We start from the raw sequence: 15,062 nt of genomic DNA on the forward strand, positions 1-15,062 counted from the left end.
TCATAATCACGAAGGCTGCATTTATTTGATTAAACAGTATATTCAATTATTAAATTATTATAGACTAAACATTAGAACATTGTAAATATTCAGCAGCCACTCTGCCAGTTTTAAGTGTCATATGATCTTTAAAAAGTCGATCTAATATGCTGATTTGGTGTTATTAATAATGTTGAAAACAGTTGTGCTGCTTAATATTTTCATGGAATCCATTTTTTTCAGGATTGTTTGTTGGTTGGAAAGTTAAAAAGATCAGCATTTATTTGAAATAGAAATGTGACATTATAAATGGCCTTACTGCCACTTTTGATCTATTTAATATGGAAGCCCATTTCCGCCACTGAATTAAAAAAAAAATCTTGCAATTGCGACTCTTTATCTCACAATTCTGAGCTTTTTTTATGGACATGTGATATCTTAACACAAATTTGACTTTTTTTCTCAAAATTGTGAGGTATAAACTTGCATTTGCGATTTATAAGGTCAGAATTGCGATATAGAAACTCCCAATTCGGACCTTTTTCTCAGAATTGCAAGTTCATATTTTGTAAGTTGTCACTTTTTTTTCTCAGAATTGCCCAATTGCGAGTTATTATGTCAGAATTGTGAGATAAACTCGCAATTCTGAGAACATATCAGTCTTTCTCCTTGGACTTTATAACTCATGTATACTTCTCACAATTCTGAGAAGAAAGTCAGAATTGCGAGAAACAAACTCACAATTGTGAGAACGACTTCCTCAGAACTGTAAGTTTACAGTTGCAATCGAAATTATTCAACCCCCTTGACATGCAAGACATTTTGTTCCAGATAATTTGTTTTTCTAAAAACAAATCTACAAAGGCATTAGGACGCTATTAGATAAAGTATTTTAATACACATTTGAGTTATTCTGAGAACATAAATTGATGAATAATGGAAAAAAAACAAAAACAAATTGGCTCTAAACGTTCATGTTCAAAATGATTCAACCCCCAAAAGTAAAATTTGGTGCAGAATCTTTTATTATTTAAAACCACCTATAAACGCTGTTTGAAAGTTTTTAGAAGCGTTGATCACCTCTCTACTACAATCTTGGACCATTCCTCGGCTGAAAAAGCTTTTAGATCATGGATAATCTTTGGTTTTCACTTTGCCACTGCTTTCTTCAAATTCGACCAAATATTTTCAATGAGAATTAAATCTGGAGACTGAACAGGCCACTCAAGAACATTCTGTGACTGATCCCTGAACCAAGCATAAGTAGATTTGGATGTTTACTTTGGGATGATTGTCCTGCAGGAAAGTCCATTGATCATCATCTTCGGTCTTTGCACCAAAGGCATCACAATTCTTGGCAAAATGGCCTGATACTTCAAAGAATCCATGGTTTCCTTCATACGGTCATGTTTTCCACTTCATGCTACAGTAAAACAACCCCATAATTGGATCAGCTCACCTCCATGTTTGATCATGGAGATAGTGTTCTTCTGCTCATTAGTTTTCCCTTTTTTGCACCAGACATACCGCTAATCTATACGTTCAAAAAGTTCTAGTTTGGCCACATCACTCCATTAAACATTCTTCCAGAGCTCCACAGGTCTATCCAAATTAATTTTAGCATATTCAAGCTGACCTTTTTGTTCTTCTTGCTCAAGAATGGTATTCGCCAAGATGCCCCAACATGAAGGCCATGCTTGTCTTATGTTCATCTTCTTTCGTCTGGTCATCTCGCAAATCTTTGGTTGTACATTGCAGGTTTTTCTCAGTTGCTCTGATAGAACATTTTATGAAATTGTGCATTTTTGGTTCAACACCCTCAAAGGTTTTCTGGTACAACACACTTTAAACTAAGGAATAAGGCTTTTAATGTCTTGGAAATCTTCACGTAGCCTTAGACTTTCTAATACAATAAAACTATTTCTTCTCTATAACTTTTGTGAAAGCTCTGTTGACTTTACCATATTTGCTACTCAACTTCAGCACATGCATGGGATAAATGTATAGATGTGTAACATCTCAAGCTGATTCATTTTTTTTAATAGTTTATAAAGCCTTTGTGTTGTGTTTTAGGATAATTTTGTTCCCTACCACAAAAATAAATGACTTAAAATGGCAATGTTGAATAGGGGTTGAATAATTCTGACATAGCTGTGTTATTAAAAAATCCTATAACTCAAACACATTACATTATATATATATTGGCATTGTCACTTTTAATATGCCAGTAAACTGTTGTAGATGCATTTTTTTTATAAAGTCCTGAAACTTCAGACAAGCTTTTATTTGTAAAGTACTGCAGTTTCTGGGGGGTTGAATAATTTTGATTGCAACTGTATATCACGCAATTCTGAGAAAAAATGTCAGAAGTCTGAGTTTATATCTCGCAATTCTGACTTTACAACTTACAATTGCAAGTTTATATCTCACAATTCTGAGAAAAATTGTGAGTTTGTTTTACGCAGTTCTGGGGGGAAAATGTGAGAATTGTTAGTTCTTAACTCACATTTCTGACTTTATTTCTCAAAACTATTAGTTTATATCATGCAATTCTGAGAAAAAAAAGTCAGAATTGCAAGTTTATATCTCACAGTTCTGAGAAAAAAACACACATAAAGCTATTTAATTCATCACAATTGAAATATAGTGCACACTTCATATAGATTACTGCTAAGCTTATTCCTTCTTTAGGTCTTGTTCTTTTATTCTTTCACTATAAGTAAGCATCTTATTTTGTATTCCACCCAAGAACAAAAGCATTTATGTTGAGCTCAGAATGTTCATTTTGGGGTGAATTATTTCTTTTATATAAATACTTTATTGTTAGAGTTCCCATGTCTCTCCATGTCCTCCCTCAGTTTAATGCTCCATCTGTCCTGTTTCAGTGACTTCAACTCTCAAAGCCACACCGGTTGTCCTCTGTAGCGCTTACCCAGCAGAGATCCCCTTGTCCTCACCTCACCTCATTGGTTTTCATCCCAGTTTTTTTTTTCAACACAGGATTTTTAGGGTGATTTACACACTTTCTGACTGAACGTTAAATATTTTAAAATCATCGTTTCCAGAAAGTATTAAAAACAGTTCCGCTTTCTAAATCAAGGTTTCTCATGTCTGCACTCTTCGTTTAATTAAAATGCTGATAAGCTGTCGCTGTACAACGCAAATGAGAAATGAGAGTTTGATTGTTGATGTCAGCTTCACTCCATCTGCTCCGAAAAAAGAGCCCCCTCCACCTCCACAGAGTCACTGCCATGTGAGATCTCGCAGAACAAGTCACAAGCACCGTTCATGTGCGGTGAGAGAAAGAGGTCTATAATTACCCAATGAGAGAAATTAGGTGTCTGAGAGAGTGGAGCATCACATTCTGCCCTTTTATAAGAGAGAGAAATTGGGTGTAATTATGGAGACGTTAGCACTAAAAACTTTTTGCTGCACGTTCTCGACAACACTAGCTGTGATGACGGCAGCGAATGTGTCTGCGAGAGTGTGTGAAAACCCGTCAAGAATGATGCAAACGATCTGACGCCAACCTTCCAGTTCCTAGATGAGGTTTTGGCATGAAACCTGTGCCTGGAATTTCAACACCTTGTAGTAACACTGTCTAAATCAAAGTTTTTAAAGTCTTGTTTCAATTTTATAACTTTGTTCTTTGTTCTCCTTTATGGAAAAAAATTATGCAAGCTTCATTTTGAAGTTTTTTTTTTTTTTTTTTTTGTACTGTGCTGTGCTCATCTGAGATGCTGTGTACTTTTTCTCTTTAGTCTGTACCTGCTTATGTAATAATCTGCAATCATTTTTAAAGGCTTTTTTTTAGTTTCAGAATCAGGCTATAAGGGCTATAATATGATGACTACAGAATGCGTCATGGCCAAAACAAAACAAAAAATGAAATTTAAATGCAATTTGAGCGACTTAGCATGTTAGAACAATAACAGTTTCATTGTAATGTAACTCAGAACAGAGAAACAATCTTTTTTTTGCATAAAACTTTGTGTAGATCCTGCTAAATTGCTGTTCTTTTTTCCTTTAGCTCTGTATGGGTTTCCAAACTCCATTTGTTAAGTTAATGTGGCAGAGCTGTTTTCTTCCAAAAATGTGAATTTCTTTAATTGCATAAGCTATCATTTAAAGGTTGTATCAGCGATTTCTAGCCTGAAACATAAAGTGTCAAATTCAGCTGACCTTTCATCACGATCCGCTCGCTGCCTGCCCCATAAAAACTTGTGAAAAAAACTTGTCTCTCTGGTCAGCCTAGGGTCCGAGATATGCCAAAAACACAATCGGCACTACCAACCTTTCCACAGATAAACAAACAGTGTTCCAACCAATCAGCGTCAGGGGGTTTGGTGTTGTGGACTTTCCTACTGGTGCAGGGATGTGAGGGAGGCGGAGCGAAAGTCCACAACACCAAACCCCTGACGCTGATTGGTTGGAACACTGTTTGTTTATCTGTGAAAAGGTTGGTAGTGCCGATTGTTTTTTTGGCATATCTCGGACCCTAGGCTGACCAGAGAGACGCGTTTTTTTTCACAGACAATTTATGGGGCAGGCAGCGAGCGGATCGTGAAGAAAGGTCAGATGAAATTGACACTTTATGTTTTAGGCTAGAAATCGCTGATACAACCTTTAAAAGTTTAGTTAGTATGAAAGTCTCTCATGCTCCCTAAAGCTGCATTTACATGTACAGTATTATAAAATGCTGAAAGAAACAGTAGTATTGTGGAATACACTGAAGTTTAAAATATCGTTTTTTTTTATTGCTGTTATTTAAATTTTAAAGGGATTACAGGGATAGTTCATCCAAAAATCAAAATGACCCCATTTTTGATTTACTCACCCTCAAGCCATCCTAGGTGAAAAAGACTTTCTTCTTTCAGACAAATACAACCAAAGTTATATTTAAAAATGTCAACTAGCTTTCGCTAACTGTCGTACACGTGTTCATCGTGTTTACCCTGCAGCCATATCACCCTGCAGCCCAAGATCGGTTGCTCACTGAAGCTAAGCAGGGCTGAGCCTGGTCAGTACCTGGATGGGAGACCTCCTGGGAAAACTAGGTTGCTGTTGGAAGAGGTGTTAGTGAGGCCAGCAGGGGGTGCTCACCCTGTGGTCTATGTGGGTCCTAATGCCCCAGTATAGTGATGGGGACACTATACTGTAAAAAGCACCGTCCTTCGGATGAGACGTTAAACCGAGGTCCTGACTCTCTGTGGTCACAAAAAATCCCTTGGCACTTCTCGTAAAGAGTAGGGGTGTAACCCCGGTGTCCTGGCCAAATTCCCTCCACTGGCCCTAGTCAATCATGGCCTCCTAATAATCCCCTTCCATTAAATTGGCTATATCACTCTCTCCTCTCCACCTGTAGCTGGTGTGTGGTGAGCGCACTGGCGCCATTGTACTGTGGCTGCCGACGCATCATCCAAGTGGATGCTGCACACTGGTGGTGGTTGAGGAGAGATCCCCCATATGATTGTAAAGCGCTTTGGGTGTACGGAAATACACATGAAAGCGCTATACAAATGCATCATTCATCATTCATTCATTCATCATCAGAGTCTTTTGTTTATAGCAAAGCAAAACCACTCTTAGTACTTCTAATTTGTGACCGGAGTTTTGTTTTGCTCTCTCCTCTGCACTTTTGCATTCATCACTTCTCACCAGAGCTTACGCTATGCCTACATCCTACACCATCCTCTGAACGCCACTCTATTGTGAACATGCCTACAGTTAGCGGAAGCTAGAAATTACAGTTTATAAAGTTTTAAATATGGATATTTTTGTTATATGAATGCATCGATTTACTTTAGATAGCCTTTATTAACCCTCCAGAGCTGTGTGGAGTTCTTTATTTTCCTTCATAATCTCAACACTCATTCACTGCCATAATAAAGCTTGAAAGAGCCATATTCATTAGTATTCATACCCCCTTTTTTCACATTTTGTTATGTTCCAGCCTTATGTTAAACTGTTTTAAATAACTTTTTTTCCACATCAATCTACACTCCATCAATCTGCACCATAATGACAAAGCAAAAACAGAATTGTCAACTTCATACATTTATTAAAAATAAAAAACCTGAAATAAGTACATTGCATAAGTATTCATACCCTTAACTCAGTACTTAGTTGAAGCACCTTTACAGCCTCAAGTCTTTTGGGGTCAGGAAAAAATATCTGAATATTTTAGTGCATTGAGCTTTTCTTCTACTCTGAGTCCTTCAGCCCTGCTACTGAAAAACAGCCCCACAGCATGAGGCTGCTTCCACTTTATTTTTGGGATGATACTCTGAAGGTGATAAGCAGTGCCTGCTTTCCTTCTAACATGATGTTTGCAAGTGAGGTTTATCAGACTAGAGAATCTTGTTTCTCACAGTCTGAGGATCCTTTAGGTGCTTTCTTGCAAATTCCAAGTGTGTTTTCATGTGTCTTTTCTGAGGAGAGAATTGAGTCTTGCCACACCACCATTATGCCTAGATCGGTGGAGTGTTGCAGTGAGATTTGTCCTTCTGTAAGTTTCTGCCAGATGCATACTGTATATGATCATGGAGCTCAACTAGAGTAACCATCAGGTTCTTGATCACCACTCCAGCCAAGGCCCTTCTCCATCAATTGCTCAGTTTGACCAGGAGGCCAGCTCTAGGAAGAGTTGTGGTTGTTTCAGACTTCTTCTGTTAAGGGTAACGGAGACTACATGCTTCTGTGAATCTTCAATGCAGCAGATTTTTTTTTCTGAACTCTTCCCCAGATGTGTATCTAGATGCGTTCCTGTCTCTGAGCTCTTTTTTCCTCAGGGCTTGGTCTTTGCTCTGATTTGAATTTTCAGCTGTTAGACCTTTTATTAAGGTGTGTGTCCCTTTCCAAATCATACCCATTCAATTGAAATTTCCACTGGTTAACCACACAAATGTAGTAACATCTACAAGCAATATGAATGCTCCTGAGCAAAACTTCAACTGTCCCAGATAAGGGTGTGAATACTTATGCAATGTAATCATTTATGTTTTTTATTTTTAATACATTTTGCAAAGATGTTAAAAACCTGTTTTGTTTTTTTGCTTTGCCAGTATGGTGTATGGAGTGTAGATCAATGTGAAAAAAGTAATTTAAAGCAGTTTAACATAAGGCAGCAATGTAACAAAATGTGGAAAAAAATTAAGGGGTATAAATACTTTCAAAGAAAGTCATATACACCAAGGATGGCTTGAGGGTGAGTAAATCATGGGGAAATCTTCATTTTTGGGTGAACTATCAATTTATATTTTTATATTATTATTTAATATTTTTGTTGACTGTAATATAAGTATTAATTTATTTAAAAAAAAAAAACTGACCCCAAACTTTTTTATATAATTTTATGTATGTATATATACATAACTATGACATGATTTCCAGTGAACAGTTGGAAAAATCATGGAATTTTTTTTCTCAGAATATGTGGCAACCCTATATAGGGCTTTGCAGTGCACTATGGGATTTGTACTGTGCTTTCCAAACTCATAAAGCAATGAAGTGAGACACCTGTGTTAATGAATGTCACTTGACTAGTTGTGTTTTTGGGTCAGTGTGGGTGTGTAGGTTCATTGCACAAGATTCCATGCCGAGCTGTGATATTTCGGTGATCTCACACTCTTCTTTCTGCCTCCTGCAGTGATGGACTGTCTCTTCGTGGCAGTGTGGAGCTGAAGATGATGAGGGACGTGGCTTTCAGCATTGTCTTCCAGCTGCAGTATGTTTTCTCTTGTCCACTGGCTGGAGATGGGCAGGTGAGTCATATGCTAATGATGCACCTCTCAACAGTCTATCTACATTTCACTCCGGTGAATATAAAATGAGAAGCGAATATCTTGTTTAATAGGATTTTCACTATCTTTTTTTTGTTTGTTTGTTTGAAGTAGACATTTTAGGAATTTTGCTTATAAAACAGTTCCAAAAATCATTTGGGAGGACCAGGCTGTTTTCTTGTGTTTACCTGCAATACTGCAGGCACAGAATCACTAGCAGCTGTTGAAATGTGTGGGAGGAAGTTTCCCTGGATTGATCAGCCCACTCTGAAATGTAGCATATTGTTTTTTTGAAACCCCTGGCCCCAACCTTGGTATATCTGAACATTTCAGCCGGGATTTTTGGGATGATATTGTGTTAGTCGATCACACCAGAATATGATTTTAATTTCCTGACCTGCCTCTGAGAAATTGCACTAATGAGTCCTGAGACTCCTGTGTATTATAGATTATGAACACATTCATCATCATTTCCATCATCATACACATGTACTTTATAATATTAAATGGAAATTTCATCATACACATGTACTTTATAATATTAAATGGAAATTTAATGGTAGACATTTTTGTAATATTGATATACTAGATATACGGTATATACACTACTGTTAAAAAAATGTTTTTGAAACAAGAACATGGCTCTTAATTTTGTCAAATTGTCAATTGTTTTGTCAAAGTGCATTAGGTAGAATAATTTAACTTTAAATTTAAATTTTTTTCCCAAGTCTTCATGTTTTTGTTTGGTTTTTTATAAATATAGCAATAAATATTGTATTGTGGACTTCATCCCTATAAAAAACTGTTTTCTATTTTAGTATGTTTTAAATTATTTTTTTTTTTCCTATGTTGGTGAAGCTGAATTTTCAACAGCTATTAATTCAGATCCTTCAGAAAACATTATGCTATTTTTTTATACCGGTAATATTTTATATTACATTTCATGAATAAAAGTTTTTTTTTTTTTTTTCAAATATATATACATATACATCTTACTGACCAAACAGTCATATTCAACATTTTGAATGTGTGTTTTCCCAACTAATGGACTTCAAATATAAAATGTTCAGTTAGCAGCTGCTTTGTTGCATCAAAACGTTAGATATAGTTATTGCCATTAGACAGAGCTGGGTAGATTGCTTATAAATTGTTGCCCATTACTGATTCTGAATTACATGACAAAAATTGCAATTAGTAACGTAATCCATTACATTGCACATTTTAGGTAGTATAATCAGACTACTTTTAGATTACTTTTGAGATCATTTATTTTATGAACTCATTTATTACATTGATTTAAAAAGAATAATCTTCTACCATACTAATTAAAAAATACAAAGAGTAAGAAAATATATTCTATTTGTTATTATTAATAACATTGAGTACATTAAACATTAAACAAGTTTTGTAATGGAACTGCAGGGGGTTTATGCTTTTAATGAATAGCTAATATGTAATTAAGTCATTAACCAGTGTCAGAAAACCAGTGAACATTAAAATGTAATACTTAATTATGAAAAAAATATTTCTTTTAAAATCTCAAGGGAGACTTCAAGTAAATGTAGTAGGTGAAAGAGGTACAGATGGCAAAAATGTTTGGGAAACCCCACAATACATGTAAATAAGAAATGTGTTTAAAAGACAAAAACCCTCCAATGTCATAGTAATTCATGGTTAAATAACTTACTGAGTGATCGTTCAAATAAAAATGAATGTGTTCATCAGTAGCTGATGTCTAAAATGAAACCTAAAATGATTTCTGTAAATCCAACAGTTAAATGCTGTGTAGCCACCTGATGATTACTGGTCTTTGTGTGAACGTTCACAAAACTTAAAGAGTCCGGTAGCCATGCTGGAGCCATGCTGTTGACGTGTGCGGTATAGAGGGTCGAAACACAAATGCAAAGCTGCAGCTGATCATGTAAACACAAGCATTGACTAGAGTGACGATCATCGGTTGCCATGTCAGAGCCGCACTGTAGAAGTTAACAGTGTGTGGTAGGAGATTTATTCATTACACAGTGTAGATAGCTTTACTAGCCTTAGGCTGGAGCTGGTTTCGGGCATGTAAATAATTAAATAATTTAGCACAATAATGATATCATGTATCGACGATCTCGCAGGCTGATGATAGGACCAACACTACTGTAGGGTATTATTTACTCACCCTCTATGCATCCTAGGTGTATATGACTACCTTATTTCAGACAAATAAGTTATATTACAAATAATCCTGGCACTCCCAAGCTTTAGAACGGTTTATACAGGGCCGTTGAATTCTTCTGATTGGCTGACGAACGTTCTAATGATGTGCATTATTTTCAGGGAAACGCACGGCAAACGTAGCTCCCGGCAGCTCTTGACCACAGTACATGTCTATATCACTTCGCCACACGATTTCAGTTATTTCAAAGGTCCTTACAGCCCAAAACACCAAAATAACCAAAACCCACAACGACACTGGCCGAACAAATATATACAGTAAACAACAGGATAAAAACCACATATTATTTCCATGTTTTTGCCACAAAATTACATTTTATTATGTACGGAAAGCACAAACTCATTAGCATATGCGCTAATGTTGTTAGCGCTGCTCTGATGATTAACTTAAAAACTACATGACAGTTCTCATACGCAAGGGAACAAAGGCGTGGTCTTGAAGAAAATGAACTTAAAGTTTAACTATTCGTAGCGACGATGCTGCCAGTCACCTTTGAGAGACACACAGACTTGAGAGAGTTAATTCAAGCACTTCATCTCTCTCTCTCTCTCTCTCTCTCTCTCTCTCTCTCTCTCTCTCTCTCTCTCTCTCTGATTCTCTGCTTGACTGTCTAAACTTCATTATTAACTGCATTACTTTGCTATCCAATGCTCAAATGTTGTTACTAGGTCCAAAATTAATCCTACTCACAATAGCGTTTTAACTAATGGCTAATGGGACTAATGGAATAACGGCTTGAAATGTATCATCTGATTGATGTCTTGAGGTGTGGTAACCGTAGTATAAGTGGAATAATTGACTTCGGTCCATTGAATTCTACAAAAATAATACACACCCAAGGTGTTACGGCCACTCCGCTTCAAATCATGACCACATCACCACCTCGGGTGTGCATTATTTTCTAAGAAATAAACGGCCCATCGTCAATTATTCCTTACATAGACAAGTGTTTCTCTCCATCAGTCCAAAACAAGTCGATCCATAATAAAAAGTGCCTCACATGGCCTCCTTTAGTGATCCAATGTGTTTTTTGTAAGAAAAATATCCATATTTAAAATGTAAGAATCACTTTAATCTAGTTTGCACAGTTGTACACGGAACGTGCAGCTTTGGGAATGGGCGTGGCAGTACTGAAACACTGTGTAAGCTGTTTGCCAATCGCAACGAAGTGGGACTGCTAACCAATCACAACACATTTAGTTTTTCGGAAGGCGGACCTTCATCAAATCCAGAACTAATCAAGCCATTTGTGCCAGGCTGGGGAGAAAGCTATTGTAATAATGTAAATTTTGTGAAAAATAATGTGTTTTTGAACCACCAAGCATGAGAGCATGTTCTAGTGCACCCCTAAAACAAAATAAAAACTTTGCAAAAGAGCATAATAGGACCCCTTTAATAGCTTGTAACTTTTGTGTGCACATTAATCATGTAATCAATAAAAAAGTAACTAGATTACATGTAATCAGTCACTACCCAGCTCTGCTGTTAGATAGAATAGTTCAGTAAGTTTGAGACATCCAGTCCAGTGCAGTCCGGTGAACTTCTGTGACAAGATCCAACTACTGTACCTCTGAGTCCACAGGGATAGAGGAGAGTTTGCCTTTTCTGTTTAGAGCTCTTTCTAATTGAGAATGGATCTGAGAGATAACTCTCTCTGTCACACTCTCACTCTTTCGCTTTCTCCCGTCCCTTATCTCGCTCCCTCTCTCTCTCTCTCGAGTATTGCCATGTCTCTCATTGCCTCTCCCTGAGGAAATTAAACAGCCATCCTTGACCAGACAGCCTCAGTAAATAAACATATTGGGGGGGAAAGAGATTGGGGGGCAGAAAAAAGGGAATCTCAGGTTCCAGGCAGCAAGCGCAGAAGCAATCCAATCAGGCTTTATTCATCCACCCGGACCCCCGTCCTCTCGTTTTTTTGCTCAGGGCTCTGGTTCAATCTTAACACCCTCAGGATTAGCCCCCTCTAATGAAATGACACAAATGTGCCTCTTTAGTCTATCTAGAACAGTCTCAGCACACACACGCTTGTCTGAAAACCCCAATGCGTCTCCAGGGTGCTTGTTTTTCTCTGCCAGGCAACACAGAAGGTTTTTAAAAACACTCGTCTCTACAGTTAAGTCATGACAGATATTCCGCCAATTACACGTGTGGGCGGGATCGCCATAGCGCCCTATGGGACGGACGCTCTTCGTGACCGGCAATATAATTTTCCACCTGCGAGGGTTAAAGAGTCGCCAATTAAAGCCTGTCAGAAAACAAGACGCAGGCATGTTAAATGCTAAACGCTCGCTGGACTGAAAATGCTCATTTCTAAAATTCTGGCTCGATTGGAACTGAGAACTCCTCACCATTTCAAATTGTTCACCAAGATGAAATTTTCAAGTAATTATATGCAAGTGCGAAGCTTTTTTGGAAACCGAGAATTTCTCGAGCTGTCGAGGCTCCTGCTTGGAGAGACAGGCAGAAGTGTTGGACAAGTATCACCTCACATGATCTGCAGTCTCAAACTGTGCTGAGTTTGAGGTTAAAATGGGAAATTCGGCTGTGTGTGTGTGTGTGTGTGTGTGTGTGTGTGTGTGTGTAAATTCCTAATGACGTTTGAGATGGCGTGTGTGAGCGAGAGAGGGAAGACAGACAGGGAGAGAGAGGGAGACAGACAGAGAGGGATGGAGTAATTGCGTTATAGGTGTATTTATAGAGCGTGTTGAAGGAAGGTGTCTGGAAAGTCATCATAGTGACTAATAAAGGTGGGACGAGACTCGACCTCCTGAAGATAGAATGACCTGCCTTGCAGCGCCGTTAAAGAGAGAGATTTCTTTTTACATTTTAACAGCTAATGGGTTGAGAACATATGGTTTTCTCACCTCTGGTGTGTCCTAGATTGTTTGTAATTATTAGGTGGCTCTCTGGAGTACTTAATTCTGATCGGTCAATCCTTACCTGCAGTCTTGTTTTTGTATAGTGACTTTTAGACTGTATAATTGAACATTGTCCCAGGTAACAGACAGCTTCGTATCTCTTGTGAAACTCTGTCTTTCTTTCACTTATTGAAATCATTTCAGCTCTATTTCATATTTATTGTCAATTTATTTGATTGGCAAGCAACTGTGTAGCAAGCAGGATGATGTACTGTCATGTGTCGTGGTAATTATTACCATTGTGACTTGGTTTTTAGCAATAGAGTGCTAACACTGTCATTATCATCATTTTTATTAATGGTAATTTATATTATTAATATGTTTTATATACTGTCTGAGACTACATTTAATTTAATTTAGTATTTAATTTAACTTAATTTAATTTTAAACTAAAAATAAAGAAACATTTGTTAACTTACACAAAAAAGTTTTGGATGTTCATAAAATTATCATTAAAATGAGTGCTAGTCTCATGAGTCTTTTTTTATGAATGATAATTTGTATTTTTTATATATTTTATGTTTTTTATATATTTATATGATGTCCGAGACTACATTTAATTTTAATTTATTTTAAAACTAATAAAGCCTCTGGAATTTGAAAAATCTATTAACTTACACAAACAAAAATAACTTACAATATATATACAGTGGTGTGAAAAGGTGTTGGCCCCCTTACAAATTTTTTTTTTGCATGTTTGTCACACTTTAATGTTTCAGATCATCAAACATATTTAAATATTAATCAAAGATAACACAAGTAAACACAACATGCAGTTTTTAAATGAAGGTTTTTTTTATGAAGACAAAAAAAAATCCAAACCCACAAGTCCCTGTGTGAAAAAGTGTTTGCCCCCCCTCCTGTTAAAACATAACTGTGGTTTATCACACCTGAGTTCAGTTTCTGTAGCCACACCAAGGCCTGATTACTGCCACACCACTTTGCAATCAAGAAATCGCTTAAATAGGACCAGCCTGACAAAAAAAAACATCCTCAAAAGCTACAGATCCAAAGAAATTCAGGAACAAATGAGAAATTCAGGAACAAATGAGAAAGGAAGTAATTGAGATCTATCAGTCTGGAAAAGGTTATAAAGACATTACTAAAACTTTGGGACTCCAGTGAGAGCCATTATCCACAAATGGCAAAAACATGGAACAGTGGTGAACCTTCCCAGGAATGGCCGGCCGACCAAAATTACCCCAAGAGCGCAGCGACGACTCCTCCAAGAGGTCACAAAAGACCCCACAACATCTAAAGAACTGCAGGCCTCTCTTGCCTCAGTTTAGGCCAGTGTTCATGACTCCACCATAAGAAAGAGACTGGGCAGAAATGGCCTGCATGGCAGAGTTCCAAGACGAAAACCGCTGCTGAGCAAAAAGAACATAAAGGCTTGTCTCAGTTTTGCCAGAAAACATCTTGATGATCCCCAAGACTTTTGGGAAAATACTCTGTGGACTGACGAGACAAAATTTTTGGAAGGTGTGTGTCCCATTATATCTGCCGTAAAAGTAACACAGCTTTTCAGAAAAAGAACATCATACCAACAGTAAAATATGGTGGTGGTAGTGTGGTGGTCTGGGGCTGTTTTGCTGCTTCTGGACCTGGAAGACTTGCTGTCATGAATGGAACCATGAATTTTGCTGTCTACCAAAAAAATCCTGAAGGACAATGTCTGGCCATCTGTTCGTGACCTCAAGCTGAAGCGAACTTGGGTTCTGCAGCAGGAAAATGATCCAAAACACACCAGAAAATCCATCTCTGAATGGTTGAAGAGAAACAAAATGAAGACTTTGGAGTGGCCTAGTCAAAGTCCTGACCTGAATCCTATTGAGATGCTGTGGCATGACCTTAAAAAGGTGGTTCATGCTCGAAAACCTTTCAATGTGGCAGAATTACAACAATTCTGCCAAAATGAGTGGGCCAAAATTCCTGCACAGCGCTGTAACAGACTCATTGCAAGTTATCGCAAACACTTGATTGCAGTTGTTGCTGCTAAGGGTGGCCCAAGCAGTTAAGTTTAGGGGCAAACACTTTTTCACACAGGGCCATGTGGGTTTTGATTTTGTTTTCACTTCATAATAAAAAAACTTCATTCAAAAACTGCATGTTGTGTTTACTTGTGTTATCTTTGATATATTTAAATTAAATTTGTTT

At 37.3% G+C, this 15,062-nt stretch overlaps 1 protein-coding gene across 1 annotated transcript in view; it reads left to right on the plus strand.

Moving 5' to 3' along the window:
- nphp4 (nephronophthisis 4) overlaps positions 1–15,062 on the plus strand; it is a 239,143-nt gene that overhangs the window by 87,535 nt on the left and 136,546 nt on the right. Inside the window, exon 9 of the mRNA XM_073819843.1 lies at positions 7,628–7,742. Within this exon, the coding sequence (XP_073675944.1) occupies positions 7,628–7,742 (115 nt within the window). The remainder of the gene's footprint in view (positions 1–7,627; positions 7,743–15,062) is intronic.

Source organism: Garra rufa, chromosome 15 (genome assembly GCF_049309525.1).
Source record: "Garra rufa chromosome 15, GarRuf1.0, whole genome shotgun sequence".
NCBI lineage: Eukaryota > Metazoa > Chordata > Actinopteri > Cypriniformes > Cyprinidae > Garra > Garra rufa.